General features: G+C 39.4%; 1 protein-coding gene across 1 annotated transcript; it reads right to left on the bottom strand.

Moving 5' to 3' along the window:
* Nucleotides 1–216: 216 nt before the first annotated feature.
* LOC128565155 (membrane-spanning 4-domains subfamily A member 6A-like) lies at nucleotides 217–16255 on the bottom strand. The gene is made up of 7 exons (XM_053561457.1): nucleotides 16120–16255; nucleotides 14355–14514; nucleotides 12890–13024; nucleotides 7510–7566; nucleotides 4349–4558; nucleotides 2367–2468; nucleotides 217–874 (listed from the first exon to the last, which is right to left on the bottom strand). The coding sequence occupies exons 2-7, from the start codon at nucleotides 14496–14498 to the stop codon at nucleotides 785–787; spliced, it is 738 nt and encodes a 245-aa protein (XP_053417432.1). The 5' UTR covers nucleotides 14499–14514; nucleotides 16120–16255; the 3' UTR covers nucleotides 217–784.
* Nucleotides 16256–17108: the final 853 nt, after the last annotated feature.

Raw genomic sequence — 17108 nt, 5'->3', positions numbered from 1 at the left:
TTCCTCTGTGTTTAAAGGAAAAATAGCAAAATAAGTTTTCAAATAGAATACACATTCAAATAAAGATTTTTATTTTAAAACCAGATACTTCTATGCACCTCGAACTTCATCAGAGAGTCTTTTTTTTTTATTATTTATTTATTTTTTTATTAAATCATAACTGTATACAATGATATGATCATGGGGCATCATACACTCACTTCATAAACCATTTGACACATTTTTATCACAGTGGTTAACATAGCCTTTCCGGCGTTATCTCAGTTACTGTGCCAAAACATTTACATTCTACATTTACCAGGTTTCGCAAATACCCCTGTAATATGCACCACAGGTGTGATCCCATCAGAGAGTCTTAACTCCAAGCACAAATGAGTCAAGTACATATAATAAAACACTAGTGCCTATTATAAGAGTCTGAACACCACAAAAAATCAGTTAACTTCCATTGACAGTTAAGGGGTACAAGAAAAAAGGTTTCCTTTGCTTGCACACGATCCACTGAGTCATCACTTTGACTGTTTTTCTGAGGATCAGCTGTGACTATTTGGGCAGTCTAAGAAAAGGTAGTTTATAGCTCTGGGCTTTTGCCGATGTCAATATCAGGCAAATCAAGAGACCCTCATTTGACATACAAACTCAATGAGAAGAAAACAATTTTTAAAAATATTTATTGCCTAGCAAACTTACATTTAGCAAACTGAAACTCTGAGTTTATGATTAGGTTTGCTATCTTATCATAAAGAGTAACTTTATGATGAATATTCCCTGTCCCCCTTTTTTCCTAAGGATGCAATAGTTCTTCATACGCACGGTCACAAGGCATCTTTGTGTTGGATATATCCTTGCAACTCTGAGACAGGAAACGCACAGTCTAGAAGAAACAAAACACATTATATGTTCAAACTTCACTGACTCTCAACTTTTTATATATGTTTATAAACTATGTATATATTACATTTAAAATGATATGTTATACAAAATATATAATATAAATATATATATTCTATAACAATATATAATATATATCAATAATATATATTAACATCTTGTTCTATTTATTATTAATAATTTTACATTATCATATAAAAATATATATTTATAACAATATATAAAACATATATCATAAGCAACATATTATATATAATACATATAATATATACACATAGAGGGTGCCAAAAAATTTATATACATTTTAAGAAAGGAAAAACTGTATTAAAATTATAAGACTCAATATACATAGATAACAAAAGATGAATACAAGTCACGGTGAGCATCTCTTATAATTGCAGAAGCCAAATGTGACTTGAGTATTACAAAATTAATACACTTTTTTCCTTTCTTAAAGGAACCCTCTATGTGTGTGTATACATTATGATGCCATCTCCTCCATCTTTATACATAGTATTTTTATCTATTTCAAAGTGGGTATGGCATATCATATAGTTCATTATATAATAGCTATTCATTATCCTTAGTAATATTCATTCTGCTCTCTATAATAAAATTTTGACAAATCAAGTTTTTTTTTGTGAGATAGAGTCTTACTTTGTCACCTACAGTAGAGCGCTGTGATGTCATAGCTCACAGCAACCTCAAACTCTTGGGTTCAAGCCTCAGTCTCCTGAGTAGCTGGGACTACAGGTGCCTGCCGCAACACTTGGCTATGGTTTAAAGACAAGGTCTCACTCTGATTCAGGCTGGTCTTGAACCTGTGAACTCAGGCGATCCACCCACCTTGGCCTCCCAAGTGCTGGGATTACAGGCATGAGCCACCGTTGCCTGGCCATAAATCAAAGCTTTTTAATTCAGTTAAATGAAGCCATGAACCTATGCTTGTGGTAGTATGGTGTCCCATGGGATTTGATTCAATAATAATTTCTTATATCTTTTAGGCAAAAAAAGAATTTTAAAATCACAAAAAGAAAAGCAGAGTATGAGGCATTTACTGAATCCAGTCACATGGTCAGGTGTTTTTTACCAACTCAAGACTATTACGGAGACCAGTGGCTGTGGTTGAACTTACTGCTGCTTAGAAGGGAGCCAAGCCAGGTTCTCATGCCCTTGGCATGGGCACAAGCTCATACCATAATACCAGGCAAGTCATTCAACTTCTCAGAGCCTCAGTTCTTTCTTTGGAAAAATGGGAGAATTGAGTAAGTTGATTGCTTACATTTAACTATCTTCCCATCCAGTGACTCCTCAGCTGGTCAACTACTTAATTGCCATCTGCTTTCCTTATCTGACTGTCTTCCACCACCACCAAAACCACCTCCCATATTCTTTCTGCCACTCTTGGTGACATAGCTCAACACAGCACAGAGACACACCAGGCAGGATTCGGTGAGGCTGGCCAGTACACTCACCCCGCGGAAGTCAGAGTGAGCCTTTTTCCACCAAAGCACAGCAGTGAACACAGCCAGGCAGAGCTCCAGCACAGTGCAGATCAGCATCAAAGACAAAGTTCCCTGAAAGTCAGGAGATAAGAGATTGGTGTTGCTTAAGTCAGCTGAAAACTTCATGCCTGTCTGGGAGGTGACCGTGGAGAGGAAGACCATCTCAACCATCAGAGAACCAAGTGAGGACACTGTCAGGAAGAGAGTAGCACCTCCCCTGCCTCACAGTTGGCTGACTTCAATGTCAGGAGGAGAGGCGATGAGTAGGAACTAAATCAACCAACCCACTTTAAACACTCATTTTCTTACCTCTTGGAGACACAGATAATTCTTATGACATTGTTCACTCAGTAAGGAAGCATAGTAGGGTAATAACTCCCAGGATGGAGAATCAACACCTCCCCTCCTAGTCACACTTTTACTGCTCAGTAGCTATGTGAGCCTGGATAAGTCTCTCTCCTTCTCTAGCTGTTGCCTCATTTATCAGATGTGCGTGCTAGTTTTTTCTTCTTGGTGATTTGTGTCAATCAATGAGGTTTTCACTGTGCAAGCTATCTGTAAAATTCAGCATTCCCACCCCTTTCCATATATCTGAACCCTCTTGGGTGGGTGTTTGAGGCCGGTCCTAGTGGCTGTAAGAGGCAGGAAAAAACCATCAAGGTAGCAAACAGCCACTGTTGGTAGTAATTCAAACCAATTCAAAAACAAAACTACACGAAAAGGGTCTACCATTTCTGTCTTGAGGCATCTTTCATGCGGAACTTGGCATCTGATTAAAAAGGGGGGTGATTTGATCATATATACCTCAAGGTTGCGGTATTGACACATGGTTTGTGTCTCCATTACCTAGAAATTCTCACAGCAAGCAAACCCAAGATAATCTCTCTTACTTAACAATGTAAAATTGTCCCATCCTGAATTGGTATTTTGTCCACTGCAAAGATTCTTCCCAAACTTCTCTCCAGAATTTTTTTCCTGAATTGGAATTGGCTGTGTCAGGTGTTAATTTATACCAATTACTGTCAGCCTCATTTGCATGTACTTTTTCTCATTATGATATCATCAGCGTGGGGAGAAGCAAAGCCAGCTTTATAAGGAGTGGTACGTGAGCACAGAGTTTGACCAGACCTTTCTATCTGTCCATCTTCTATCTGAGTCTCGCTTTTATGATTGCAGGACAATGGATATTCCACAACCTCCTTATTCTTATGTTGCCTGCTTTTTCTCTCAATGTATTGCTGACCCTTAATCTGCCATCTGAAGACATATTACTTCCGTTAGCCAAACGTCATTGCTCTTCTTTCTTCCAAAGACACAGAATTCCCTTACAATCATTATCAGTTAACATTGTCCATCTTCCCATATTTCTTATCTTCTACTTTAAGCAACAATGATGTTACCTTCTCGCCTGAACAGTATTGCTGGTTGTGGTGATCAGTGGAAGGGGGAGAAGCCTGTGTCTTCCAACCTCCTGTTTCCTACTCTGCAGTTCTTCATGCTGGATTTGATGTCCTCTCAGACCAGGTTAACTCCCCACTGCACACACATGCCAGCTTTCCTCGTTGGCATGTCCCTTATCACCTGAGCTATGTGTGTCTTTCTTAACTCACCAATCTGTGTACCAAGATTCTGTTTGATAAATTCATATTTTATGCCTCTAAAATTCAATTAGTTTGAGAATTAAGAAACTCTATCCACACTAAGGTTTCATTTTTTATTACCACCCTTATTTGACATTTACTTTTCAATTTCATTCTATTCGTATGTAATCCTACACAGCCTCGCCCCTTAATTTCATCCACATAGCCCTCTCTCATTTATACAACCATGGCCTTCTCCCAAATGCCCGACCCAGGAAGAACAGAAACATTTGCAAAAAAAATAATAAGACATCAAATCTTTCAGAAACCTTAATCTCATGAAATTAGAATATCCCTTCTAAAAATACTTACGACCAGACTGGTTTGGGCCATAAAGCAGTCCTTTATAGAGTACAGATCCTGGTAAAAGTGATATCTGTAATTTGCTGTTGGCTTGTTCTTTGTGTCCAACTCACACTGCAACAAGGCAGCACTTAGGGCAGACAGGTGGACAGAGAGGAGAATGAAGCCCACTAGAGCAGTCACAATGCTCAGAATGCTTCCAGCCAGGCTGCTATGAACCTAAAAAGGAAACGTTCAGTAAGGATCACTCTTAATGAGCAGCGAATGTCCCTTATACCACTTTGCTATTATGTTAAAAGTTATTCCCTTCTCTGCCTCCTTCAGGGGGTCTGGAATTGACAATCATTTTCGTTTGTCTCCCCCAGGGGCTGGCAAAAATCCCCGAACCTACAGAGTAAATCTTGGCTGAGCGAATGAATACATAAAGGGTTTCTCCTCTTGGCAGGACTTCAGAGGTGTGGCAGAGAATGTTGCTTTCCTAAAATTATTTGCCCTGGACTGACAGCAAGACCTCCACAGGCTTTGGCTGCAAAATTCCCAAGACAAAGTGACCAAAAGCAAGGGCACAGCACCCCAGGTGTAGTTTCTCTCTCCCACCACTCATTCAGAAAAACCTTGCAGAATCTTTGTGTAGAAGCACAGGTGGATTGCTTCCATCTCTTAGCAATGCTGACGGGAGCTACAGTAAACATTCTAGTGCAAATGTCCTTGAGATAAAATGATACTTTTTTCTTTCTGGTAGATACTTAGACATGGAAGCAATCTAAATGCCCATCAACCCATGAATGCATTAATAAACTGTGGTATAGGTATCCTGTGGAATACTATTCAGCCATTCAAAAAGATGGAGACCTTGTATCTTTTGTATTAACCTGGATGGAGTTGAAACACATTCTTCTTATTAAAGTATCACAAGAATGGAAAAGCAAGTATCCAGTGTACTCAATACTAATATGAAATGAATAGAAAAACAACTACACGCCCACAAGAGAGAAAAAGACAAGTATATTCAAGTGGGGAGGGAGGAGGGGAAGGAGGGAGGAGAGGAGGGAGATGGATTGGTGTGCTCTTGTCTAGCGGACACATTGTGAGGGTATACAACACACACCCTGGGTAAAGGGCTCAACCACAACTTGAACTTCACCTTAGAAACATAAGCAATGTAACCTAATCATTTGTACCTTCATATTAATCTGAAGAAAAGGAAGGAAGGGAAGGGAAGAGAAGGGAAGGGAAAAAAGAAAAGAAAAGAAAAGGCCGGTGGAGCAGTTTCCTCTGCTGTGCACACGCTGCCTCTCTCAGAAGCACACCCTTTTGAAGATAAGAAAAGGGGACATGACTCTCAGTCTCAGGCAGGCCCAGGAGCCTGGACAGGCATGAGATTGGCTACATCCAGGGCCACTTGTGGGTGACTGTAGGCAGAGGTCTAGATGTGGTCAAAGGTGGCATGAGTTGTGGGAGGCAGCAAGAGGTGGGAGACAGAGGTCTAGACTGATGTGAAGCTGAAGTGCACAGTGCTGGGTCTGCCTCAGCTGTTTCCTCAACTACTCTGTTCCTCAGTTTTCGTCCCACTCTGGGTCTCTTTTCTATACTCAGAAGTGCAGGAAGTAAATACACTGAGCTTAGAGAAGTGGTTTCCTTTGTACCTCACAGGAAACAGCATTGAGTTAAGACCACTCTGAGAGCCGCAGCCGTACGTAGGTGGGCTGCAGGGTCCACCCACCAGCCACACACGTGTTCAAGTATTAGTGAGTCCCATATACAGCTATTTTCTTTTAAGAACTCAGTGGTTGATCCTTTGGGGCCCCAAATTCTCAAATTAATGACTGAAGCGCATGTTCCTGGGCCTCCTGACAGCAAGTACCAGTCATGATGGCTGGAGTACGTGTTCTCAGAATGCACTAGGCGTGTTCTCAGGTGGCATTGGCCTTCAGTCTCAAGAGAGGCTCTTCTGACATGTGACAAGGGCAGCTGGATGTCTCGGGTGAGCCTGACTCCAGCAGCCTTGAGTTTCCAGCATGTTCACTGTGGGGATGCTCCTCTCTGGGGAAAAAGCCTCATATAATTCCCCCTTAACATTTAGAACTATTACTCATATCATATTCAATATGGTCGTAACTAGTCCCCTGGGCTGTTCATATTTAAAGCAAAATTATGTGAAATTTAAAATCCAGTTCTCCCAGCCACAGTGCAAGTCGTCAGTAGCCACACATGGCTGCCGTTGTGGACGTAGTGGATGCTGCATTTCCATCATCACAGAAAGTTCTATTGAACAGCACAGGGGTTTGAGATCTAGTTGGGGGTCTAAATAACAATCTCTCAATTCTGGTGACCGAAAAAGAGATATTGGTATTGCCCCGCACACTCTGTCTCACTTCCTTGCTGTCTTGGGCAGATTTTTTTCTAGCCAGAGCCTCCAAATTGAGTTTCTGTGCTACTGAATTATGTGACATTCTCTCACATGACCTCCAAAATCCATGCATTGAGGGATACAGGATTGAGTGAAGACTTAGTGAAACGATAGGCTAGAGAGGCTTCTCCCTACGATCCAGATTTCCACTCCTGCCACTTCAGATTCTTATTGTTCCTAGAAGAAGGGAATAGGGGCAGATAAAGTTTTTCTTTTCTTAGCTAGTATAAATTACTAAGAATAACTTTTAGCTCTCAAGAATTTATATTCAAACCAAATATAATAAACTAATAATATAAGTATTAGCTTCCTTGTGAGACAGATGGAAGAATGAAATAAATGAGAGAATCCCTCACATGAATGGCATTTTGATTGGGTTTTGCAAAGGTTTTATTAACAATTCCTGGGCCTAATAGTAAACGCCAACAAACAGACCTCTTTATAACTCTATCAGCTTCTTCACCACTGAAGACCTAAATGTGAAGACCGCTTATCACTGAAATGGCAGAATTGTTCTGTAATAGATCCCTGGGCACTGAGCTAGGAAATAATATAATACCCTGAATATAGACTTTGATGTAAGGCACAGTCATTGGAGAACTGCTCTAAACAGGGATATGGAGGATAGAGGCCCAGCTCCTGACTCTAACAAATGCTCTGGAATTTAGTGTCTGGATTTTCAATGTGGAGGAACTGGCCTTGAAGAGTTCTATTTTTCATTTTGATCCATTAGGGTGTGGGTTACAGTTTTCATACTCACCAAAGGCTTAGTTGACTTTTTCTCCGTGATGATTGATAGGGAGCCAGAGATGACGAACTACTCAGAAGAGAGAGAAAATGGTCTGGTTAGTTTCTGTAGTTTTTATATGCGGTGTGATGACAATGTTACTATTATGGTGCTTATGGGAAATTCCCTGGGGGGAAAGCTCTGAGAAACCAATGACCTAAAATGCAAGACTCATTTAAATGAATAAATGTTATAACTGGGTTATAGCTTTCATATGAAAGCCATAAATTAGTTTCATAGAAGGGATGAGTACATTGGGTACTTTTTCCTCCATTCTTGAGATACTTTACTAAGAAGAATATGTTCCAGCTCCATCCATGTAAACATGAAAGAGGTAAAGTCTCCATCTTTCTTTAAGGCTGCATAATATTCCATGGGGAAGAGGGAGAGGGAGGGGAGGGAGGTGGGAGAATGGGCAGAGTGGGTGATTGGTGGGATTACATCTACAGTGCATCTTACACGGGTACGTGTGAAACTTAGTAAACGTAGAATATAAATATCTTAACACAATAACTAAGAAAATGCCAGGAAGGCTATGTTAACCAGTGTGATGAAAATATGTCAAATGGTCTATAAAACCAGTGTATGGTGCCCCATGATTGCATTAATGTACACAGCTATGATTTCATAATAAAAATAAAATAAATAAATGCATAAATGTGCTGCTTTTTTTATTTTTTTACTGTATAATATTCCACTATCATTAAAAAAAACACAGACGTGAGCAGGAATTTATCCTAACAAACAAAAAGAGGAGTTGAAAAGCCAGTAAGAATCTGTTGTTTGTTTTTAATTAGATAAGAACATTTTAGAGTAAGATGTTTTCTAGAGAGGAAAATAAAGGAAATGACGTGGGAAAAGGAAAGAACAGGGATAATCACGTGATTTTTGTCTTCATTGTAGTGATGTGATGTTTTACATTCATTAGTTTATGTATATGGAACGATCTTTGCCTCGCTGGGGTAAAAGTCCTTTGATCATGGGGAATGATCTGTTTAGTGTTCTGTTGAATTCAGTTTCCTAGTATTTTGTTGTAGATTGTATCATTTATGTTCATTAGTGACATTGAATTGTATTTTTTATTTTATTTATTTTCTTATAATGCGTTTTCCTGGCTTGGATATCAGGGTAATGCTGGCATTTGTAAAAGTATACAAGTACTCCCTCCTTTTCCATTTTAGAAGCAGTTAAGAAAGTTTGGTGTTAAAGGCTGTGTTTACAAAATAAAGAAAGTATTTTCACTCTTTAAAGTATTCTGGTACAAATATCTTTGTTATGATGTGATTTTTGGTCTTCTGGGTATATGCCCAGTAGAGGAATTACAGGATTGAATGGCAGATATATTTTTAGATCTCTAAGTGTTCTCCATATCTCTTTCCAAAAGGAATGTATTAATTTGCATTCCACCAGCAGTGTAGAAGTGTTCCCTTTTCTCCACACCCACGCCAACATCTCTGGTCTTGGGATTTTGTGATATAGGCTAAGACTATATCACTATTTGTGATATAGTGTTACATCAAACTGGAGTTAGATGATATCTCAAAGTAGTTTTGATTTGCATTTCTCTGGTGATTAAAGATGATGAGCATTTTTTCATATGTCTGAAGGCTGCACGCCTGTCTTCTTCAGCACATTGTACCCCCTAAATGCATTAATGTATACACTATCTACCTCTTTTTGATTTAATAAAAAACAAAGAATTACACTTGAAAAAAAATAAAGTATTCATGATCTAATAGATTAAGAGAGGTCTAAGTAATAGAAAATTATTTGACAATGAAAAGAAACAGGGCAAAACAGAAGAAAAGCTGTGGTTCCTGTGACCCCAGGATTAAATAATTTGCCTATATAAATATAGACTGAGTCTTAAAACTGGTGGATGACATGTCTCTCCAGATGGGGGCTGAGTTCAGTGACCTGCTTCTAGAGATCAGAGAATACGAAGAGGAGGGAAAGCCGTGCAGGCACGGGTGTGGAGAGAAGGGATGTACACACTGTCATTGGGATTGCAAACTATAGCCCTTTTGGAAAGATGTATGGGGACCCAGAGAGCTGAAAGTGGACCTTTCATTTGATCTACAGTCCCATTACTAAATATCTACCCAGAAGAAAAACAATCATTTTACCATAAGGACATTTGCTCTCGAATGTTTATTCACAAACATTCGAGAGGAAATTCACAATCAAGGTGTGGAAACAGCACAAGTGTTTGTTGTTCCATCAACTCATGAATGGATAAATAAGCTATGGTATTTGTATTCCATGCAATAATATTCAGCCATAAAGAAATATGGAGACTTTACATCTTTTGTTTTGTTTTTTCTTTTTTTAAATTTCAGGTTATTGTGAGGGTACAACCAGGTCACAATTTTTGGATTTGTTAGGTAGAGTGCCTCTTATAGTTGGTGTGCCCCATACCCTACCTTGTGCCCTTTAAGTGGGAGCATACCAATTCCCCCAGTTCCCCTGCCCCCCAATTTGAACAGAATTAAGGTTTTCTCCTATGTAGGCATGTGTTAGATCACCTCCTGGCTTCATAATAAAATTAAGTACATTAGATACTTGCTTTTCCATTTTTGTGATAATTTACTAAGAAGAATGTGTTTCAACTCCATCCAGGTTAATACAAAAGAAGTAAAGTCACCATCTTTTCTTATGGCTGAATAGTACTTTTTGTATACACATACAACAGCTTGTTAATCAATTCCTGAGTTGATGGACATTTAGGCTGTTTGTACATCTTGGCAATTATAAATTGAGCTGTGATAAACATTCTAGTGCAATGTCTTTTTAATAAAGTGATTTTTTTTTCTTGTGGGTAAATGCCTACTAGTGGGATTGTGGAGTCAAATGGGAGATCTAATTTGAGGACTCTCTATATTTCTTTCCAAAGATGCTGTATTAGTTTGCAATCCCACCAACAACGTAAAAGTGTCCCTCTCTCTGCACACCCGCACCAGCATCTGCAATTCTAGGACTTTGTGATGTGGCCTATTCTCACCGGTGGTAAGTAATATCTCAGGGTAGTTTTGTTTCTCTGATGACCAGAGATGATGAGCAATTTTTCATGTATTTGTTAGCCATTCATCTGTCTTCTCCAGAGAAGATTCTATACATGTCTCTTGCCCAGTGATAGATGGGATTGTTTGCTCTTTTTTTGTTAATTAATTTGAGTTCTCTATAGGTATGAGTTGTCAAGCCTTTGTCCAATTCATAATATGCAAATACCTTTTCCCATTCTGAAGGTTGTCTATTTGCTTCAATTGTTGTATCCTTAGCTGTGCAGAAGCTTCTCAGTTTAATTAAGTCCCATTTGTTAATTTTTGTTGCTGTCGTGATTGCTACTAAAGCCTCTGTCATAAAATCTTTCCCCAGGGTGATATCCTCAAGAGTTTTTCCCACACCTTTTTTTAGGATTTTTATCATTTCATGTCTTAGATTGAGATCTTTTATCCATCTTGAGCCAATTTTTGTAAATGGTTAAAGGTGCGGATCTAATTTCAGCCTTTTACATGTGATTATCCAGTTCTCCTAGCACCATTTATTGAATAGGGATTCTTTCCCCCAGTATATGCTTTTGTTTAGTTTATCAAAGATCAGATGGCTATAAGAGACTGGTTTCTTTACTTGGATGGATTTGGAGAACATCCTCTTAAGTAAAGTATCACAAGAATGGAAAAGCAAGCATCCAGTGTACTCAATACTAATATGAAACGAGTAGATGAGCAAGTACAAACTCGCACATGAAAGAAAAACACAATTAAACTCAAATAGGGATGAAGAGGAGAAGAAAGGGGGAGTGGGGGGGGGAGTTTGGTAACTTCTCACCTAACAGGTGCATTATAGGGTTATATGCACACCTCCTGGGTGAAGGCTTCAACTACAACTTGGATTCTAACTAACAAATGCAAACAATGTAACCTAATCATTCGTACCCATATTAATCTGAAATATAAAGAAAAATAGGAACTTTACAGTGGAAAAACCTAAAAATCACTACCTCAGCCACATTATCACATTCAGGTGAATGTCAACAGTGACATTACCATATTGGTAGCATGTACCCTTGATCTGACGTGATGAAAATGAAACTTTACCTCTGTCATCTTCAACTAAAAATTCATTACTCTAGTCTAAAACAAAATTAGACTAGCCCAAATTTATGAGCATTCTGTAAAAATCCTGGCAAGTGCCACTCAAAACCATCAAAGTCATCAAGGAAAATAAAAGTCTGAGAAAGTCTAGAGTAGTTCAAAAAGATATAATGACTGAATGTAATGCAGTGTCCTTGAATGGATCTTGGGACAGAAAAAGGATATTTGAAGAAAAGTAGTGAAATCCAAATAAAGTGCTGATGTTAATGAAATGAGAGAAAATGGACCAGATTGCAAAATGTTGGACTTCTGGATGCATTACAGAAACAAATATGGAAAAGTCAAAATAGGTTATACAGTCTGAAGGTCGATCGGGATCCCAGGTCATGGTCCCAAGAGTGTTCATGAAAGAACTCAGGTCTTCTATACATCCCTTTGAGTTTTTACCCTCTCATAGTGTTATTTATAGGAATAAATAAATGATCAACTACTTTTTATAAAAATACTGAGTTGCAGGAAGTTGATGGGGAAAAAACTATGAGAGAGAAGCTTAATTATGAGAAAGACGCGACCATATCAAATCGACAAGAAAGCTGTTCTCTGACCAAAGGACTGCTAAGTAGTCCTTTTGATAGCAGAGCAACTTCCAGGACATCACTAAAGCCTAAACATCTTCTCAGCCTACATTGGGGGCCACTAAACGCAGCAAAAATCATTTTTGAAATGCTTCTTCCTCCATGATTCCCTAAACATCTGTGTGGCTCCTCTGTGAGCGGGTAATTTCTTCCACTGATGCTTATTATATTGCATGGAAAGGCCTATCCCAATTTGATGCTACTGCCTGGATTTTTTCCTAAAACCATGGACAAGCCACTGGCCTCATCATAGCTCAAGATGATAGGGTGAAAAATAAATGATCTTCAAAAGAAATGAGATTGGGTGGCGCCTGTGGCTCAAGGAGTAGGGCGCCGGTCCCATATGCCGGAGGTAGCGGGTTCAAACCCGGCCCCGGCCAAAAGGAAAAAAAAAAAAAGAAATGAGATCTAAAAATCAGGCAACTCCTTCTATCCTACCCTACTTGATACTTCCCTGAACCATGTTCACAAAGAAAAGCAGATTCCCACCATGGACTCCTTGCTCCTGCTGGACAGAAACACAGCAAGATAGCGGCTTTACATGAAGGGGATCCTGATCGACTTTCAGACTGCATCTTCCTCCCTTCCCCACCCCATCCTGCCCACCTCAGGAGCTCTACTCACACACAAGGGTCCTGCGAATGGATAGCCTGACTTCAACAGGGTCGAAAACACATGGGTAAAATGTGGTGAGAAGGAAGCAGATGCTAAAATGATTCCCAAGTTCAAGACCACCATGCCACAAAAGATCTGAATAGTCTGTTGGAAGAGGAAGGAATATCAGAGGATTAAAATCAGCACCTGTTAAGACAGGTTCTCTCCCCCTCCCTGGCCCCCACACCAATGATACTAACAGAGAAGCTCTGGGGTGAGAAACAGCAAAACATGTTCTGGAGGGATGGTTCTCTGCCGCTGTCTCAAGCCATCTGACAAGTAAGGGTTCAGCAAGCCTTCAAGTGTTTCTGTCTCTCGGGCCTGGGACGCCTGATCCCAGCTCATGGCAAGGGCTGGAATCTGTTTCCCCATGACTAGGAACTCTCTTTCTACTTCTTGTGGGAGCAGGAGACACGTGAAGGCTCTCACACTCTCTTAATCGGGGCAGAGTGGAAGCCTCTCCCACGTCCCCTGGGCCCAATTTGTTTCTATAGCTGAGGCTCCTGAAGCTCTATTTTAAGAGGTGAAGATCCCCCCACCACTGACACCCACCTCCGAGAGGCATAGCTCTTCTAACATTTACCAAGCAGTTTTCCAGACCTTACATCACATGAGCCTCATATTAATCAATGCGATTGTGTACGCGAGGTAAAAAAAAAAATCAGACCCACCAGGTTTTAGAACCTAGTCACAGAGTGCCCCACCTAAGATGGTGTAATTGGAGAGACAATTCTAGAAACAAAAACACTATCCCTTCCCAGTTCGAGATAGAGCCATTCTTCTCCTCCCTTCATTGAATAGAGTTTCTTCAATAAATCCTGGATTAGAGAAGAGAGACAAACAAAAGGTAGACATCATCTTGTAAAAGGAGAAAAGAGGGAAGGGATTGTGGTTTTCCTATAAATTGCAGGGTGGGAAAAATTCTCTTAAAAAAAATCAAGATAGATTATTAAGCATTCCATTAGGGATCACATAGAAAAATGTCTATAAAATATGTAATCACTCACTATTGTTACTTTTGTAAAAGAAAATATAGAGAAGTGCTGTGTTGCAAAATTATAAAAACAACAAATATACCGAAACACTCAATTGCTCTCATATTCAGAATGAGAAAAAAATATTTTACAAACTACTCCTTGTGTCTCGGTGTGTGACACACTTTTGGGGACAAGACACAATTGTAAGAGGGACTAACAAATGCAATCAGTGTAACCTGGTTACCTAGGTTACCTGTTGAATCCCCAACAATACAAAAAACTACTTCTTGTGGAAAGGTTCTGGGAAATTTTAAGCAGCTCTCCAAGTGGCTTTCACTGACCTACAGATCATCCTGGAGTTCTTGTGGTAAAACTTAGGGGTTTCCATGCTCACAATGGATGTCTAGTCTCTTCCCTCTTCCCCCACCCTTCTTTACCAGGTTCTGAATTAGATTTACCCCAATAACATTGACTTCATCCTTTAGACACTTCTTCAGGATGTCTTGCCTCTGGTGTGTGGGCTTGGGTTTCTCTGTTTGGGAGAAGTTGCCATTTGGGGGGACCACTATGATGGTGTCATTGGTCACGGGTTGTGATATCATGATGGTGCTACCAGTCCTGGAAAACAAATAAATTTAGCTCTTAGAAAGTATAAACCTTCCAGGCTCTATAAGTCAGTTTTTGCCTGTTAGTCTAGACTTGGCTGAACTTTAGGAAAAGAAACAGGTGGTATAGTGTGGAAAAACTACTGTTTTTCACATAACCTTGGTTTCATGACCATCTCTCCATAAGGTTTGACACAGTCCATTAATTATAGATAATAAACATGTCACAGGACAGCAGTAGCTGACTCTCGAGAGGTCCCAACGTTCAGAGGCAAATGGTCATTCCAAATTTGTAATCTGCAGCAGTATCCTTTTCCCCTTAGTCCTACCTGCAACAACCGTATTGCCATATATTTGATGAATTTCAACCTCAAATCACCCGACCCGTCCTGGGTAAGATGAGGTTCTAGTTTTCATTCCTTTCCTGTTCAGCTTCTGTACTTCTCACACTACTCTGCTCATTTACTTGTTCATCTAGTAATACAATCTATTAGCATTGATTTTAGATAGTTTCTTCATATTTTAGGCATTATCCTGAAGTTTTTTTAATCCTTATAACAACCCTGCATGTGAGTTAGCAAAAGCATGTACTGTATTTTGTGTACTTTTTCACCCAAATTTTTGAGGGAAAAATGTGCATTATACCTGGGTAGTACTAATTCTGTATCTGTATAAATGTTGCTAATTCTTTTATTTATGTTTATACATTAAAAGTGTAACTCTAGAAAGCAATGATGATACCCATATGCAAAATAGAATACCCCAGAAGAACAAGTGCCTAGATATAAATAAATATAAATTTGAATTTAAAAAATTAAAAGGAAAGATTTTTTTCTGAAAGTTTGGGCCAAGTGTACATATACACAGGAGCATATAAGACATGGCAAAATGTGGTCATAGATAAGACAATTCAGAATCAAAAAGTCTAAGTTATGAAGGTTGGCATTGCACTTTGCATATACACAGGGCATAGAGTTAATGCTGAAGAAGGATTTGCAATTACCATTATTGCTTGGCCCTGTTCACACACATGAAAGCTGTTGAACCAGCCTTGGGCTTCAGCTATCCCTGAATTTGAAGTCTTTGTCCAATTCTGTAAATCATGGTACCGCTTCCTTCTTTCTTACCTACCAATGGCAGACTGTGTCTGAATTCCCTCAGTCCTCTGAAGGACCCACAAGCAGTGGTATAATAATAAGTCTTAGAGTCCTAACATCGAGGTTCAAGGCCGGCCACTTCGCTTGCTAGCGTAAGGACCAAACTGCCCATGGTATTAGTTGCTGACCTCAGCTTAGATGTCTTTTCACTACTCTACTGTTGGCTCACAGACTATCCAGTTTTCCAGTTGCCTGAGAACATTTGAAGAGACAAGAGCTCTGATCCCATTAATTATATGACCTTAGATAAGTGACTGGCCAAGATCATGCAATAGAAAATAGCAGAAATAGAGTTAAAACCAGATATTCCAGAGAAAATGTGTATGAAAACATTTGCCCACTCTATTTCTATGCTCCGGTGTCTCTGAACTGCTCTCAAGGAGCTTCAAGTTAAATTACCTGTCTACTGGGGTCAGAGCAAGGGAGCGGTGAACGGAGCAACGTCGGTCAGCACTGCCTACCTGCACCCGGGGACCAGCCTAGCCCGTTGGTTCCAGCTGAGGTCCCAGAAACTCCCAGGAGGTTTGAACTCTGGGTTTTCAGGCGATCCTGCCAACAGTTCCTCCTGCCTTCATCTTCTGAAAGTCACCAGCCCTTCCTTTGGCGTTCCAGCTGCACAGGATATGGTACTTACAGACTGTAGGATTGTGAAATATGCCTGCACTTCCTTTTTCATAAACTCCTGGCAACTTCAGAAAAATCAGAAAAAGAACCAAGTAATAGCTAGGAGTGTATGGAAGCTTTGCGTGTGAACTGCCATGCCATGACTTAATTTACAAACTGCAGACTTGTGAAATGCACCTTCACTTCCTTTCTCGTTAAACTCCTGGCAACTTCAAGAAAAAAATCACAAAAGGAACAAATGAATGACTGGGAGAGTATGGAAGTCATGGAGCTTTGTGTGTGAATTGCCACTCCGTGACTTGCTTACTAGCTCAGTCCAGGTTTTTCTCTGAGCCTCATTTTTCTCATCTATTTAGTGGGGCAACAGTACCAACGCTGGAGAATTGTCATGAGGATGGGAGAAAAGCCTATACTGCTGTCAAGGAGCTTTCAATAATATGGGACTAATAATAGCAATATTCATAAATAGTAATAGTAATATTCAACAAACTACAGTGATATTATTTGTTACATAGTCTCTTTCAAGGTTAGCAATAGTAATAGTAATATTCATAAATAATAATATTGCATAATGTATAATGAACCATAACAATAGTAATAACCGACTATACTGTTTTCAAGGAACATTCAATAACATACAGGGTGTGTAATTTTAAATTGCACATGAACTTTATGGCCACACTGTATAGAAACTAATAGTAATATAGGACACTGTACAGATACTAATAGTCTTCTTCTATTTATTTTTTTCAATTTATTTTTTTATTTTCTAATTCTCTAAGCTTTTGGTAGCTTTTCAACACTTGTTGCCCAATCTCTGTGTACG

This window comes from Nycticebus coucang, chromosome 14, assembly GCF_027406575.1.
Source record: "Nycticebus coucang isolate mNycCou1 chromosome 14, mNycCou1.pri, whole genome shotgun sequence".
NCBI lineage: Eukaryota > Metazoa > Chordata > Mammalia > Primates > Lorisidae > Nycticebus > Nycticebus coucang.
The sequence above is the reverse complement of the archived record's forward strand: the minus strand, read 5'-3'. Positions and strand labels throughout refer to the sequence as shown.

Coding starts and splice junctions, on each gene's coding strand:
- LOC128565155 (XM_053561457.1), bottom strand. CDS start 14,498: ATGATATCACAACCCGTGACCAATGACACCATCATAGTGGTCCCCCCA. Junction 7,567..12,889: donor CATTCGCAGGACCCTTGTGT/GTGAGTAGAGCT, acceptor TCTTCTGAGTAG/TTCGTCATCTCTGGCTCCCT. Junction 2,469..4,348: donor TGGCCCAAACCAGTCTGGTC/GTAAGTATTTTT, acceptor CCTGACTTTCAG/GGAACTTTGTCTTTGATGCT.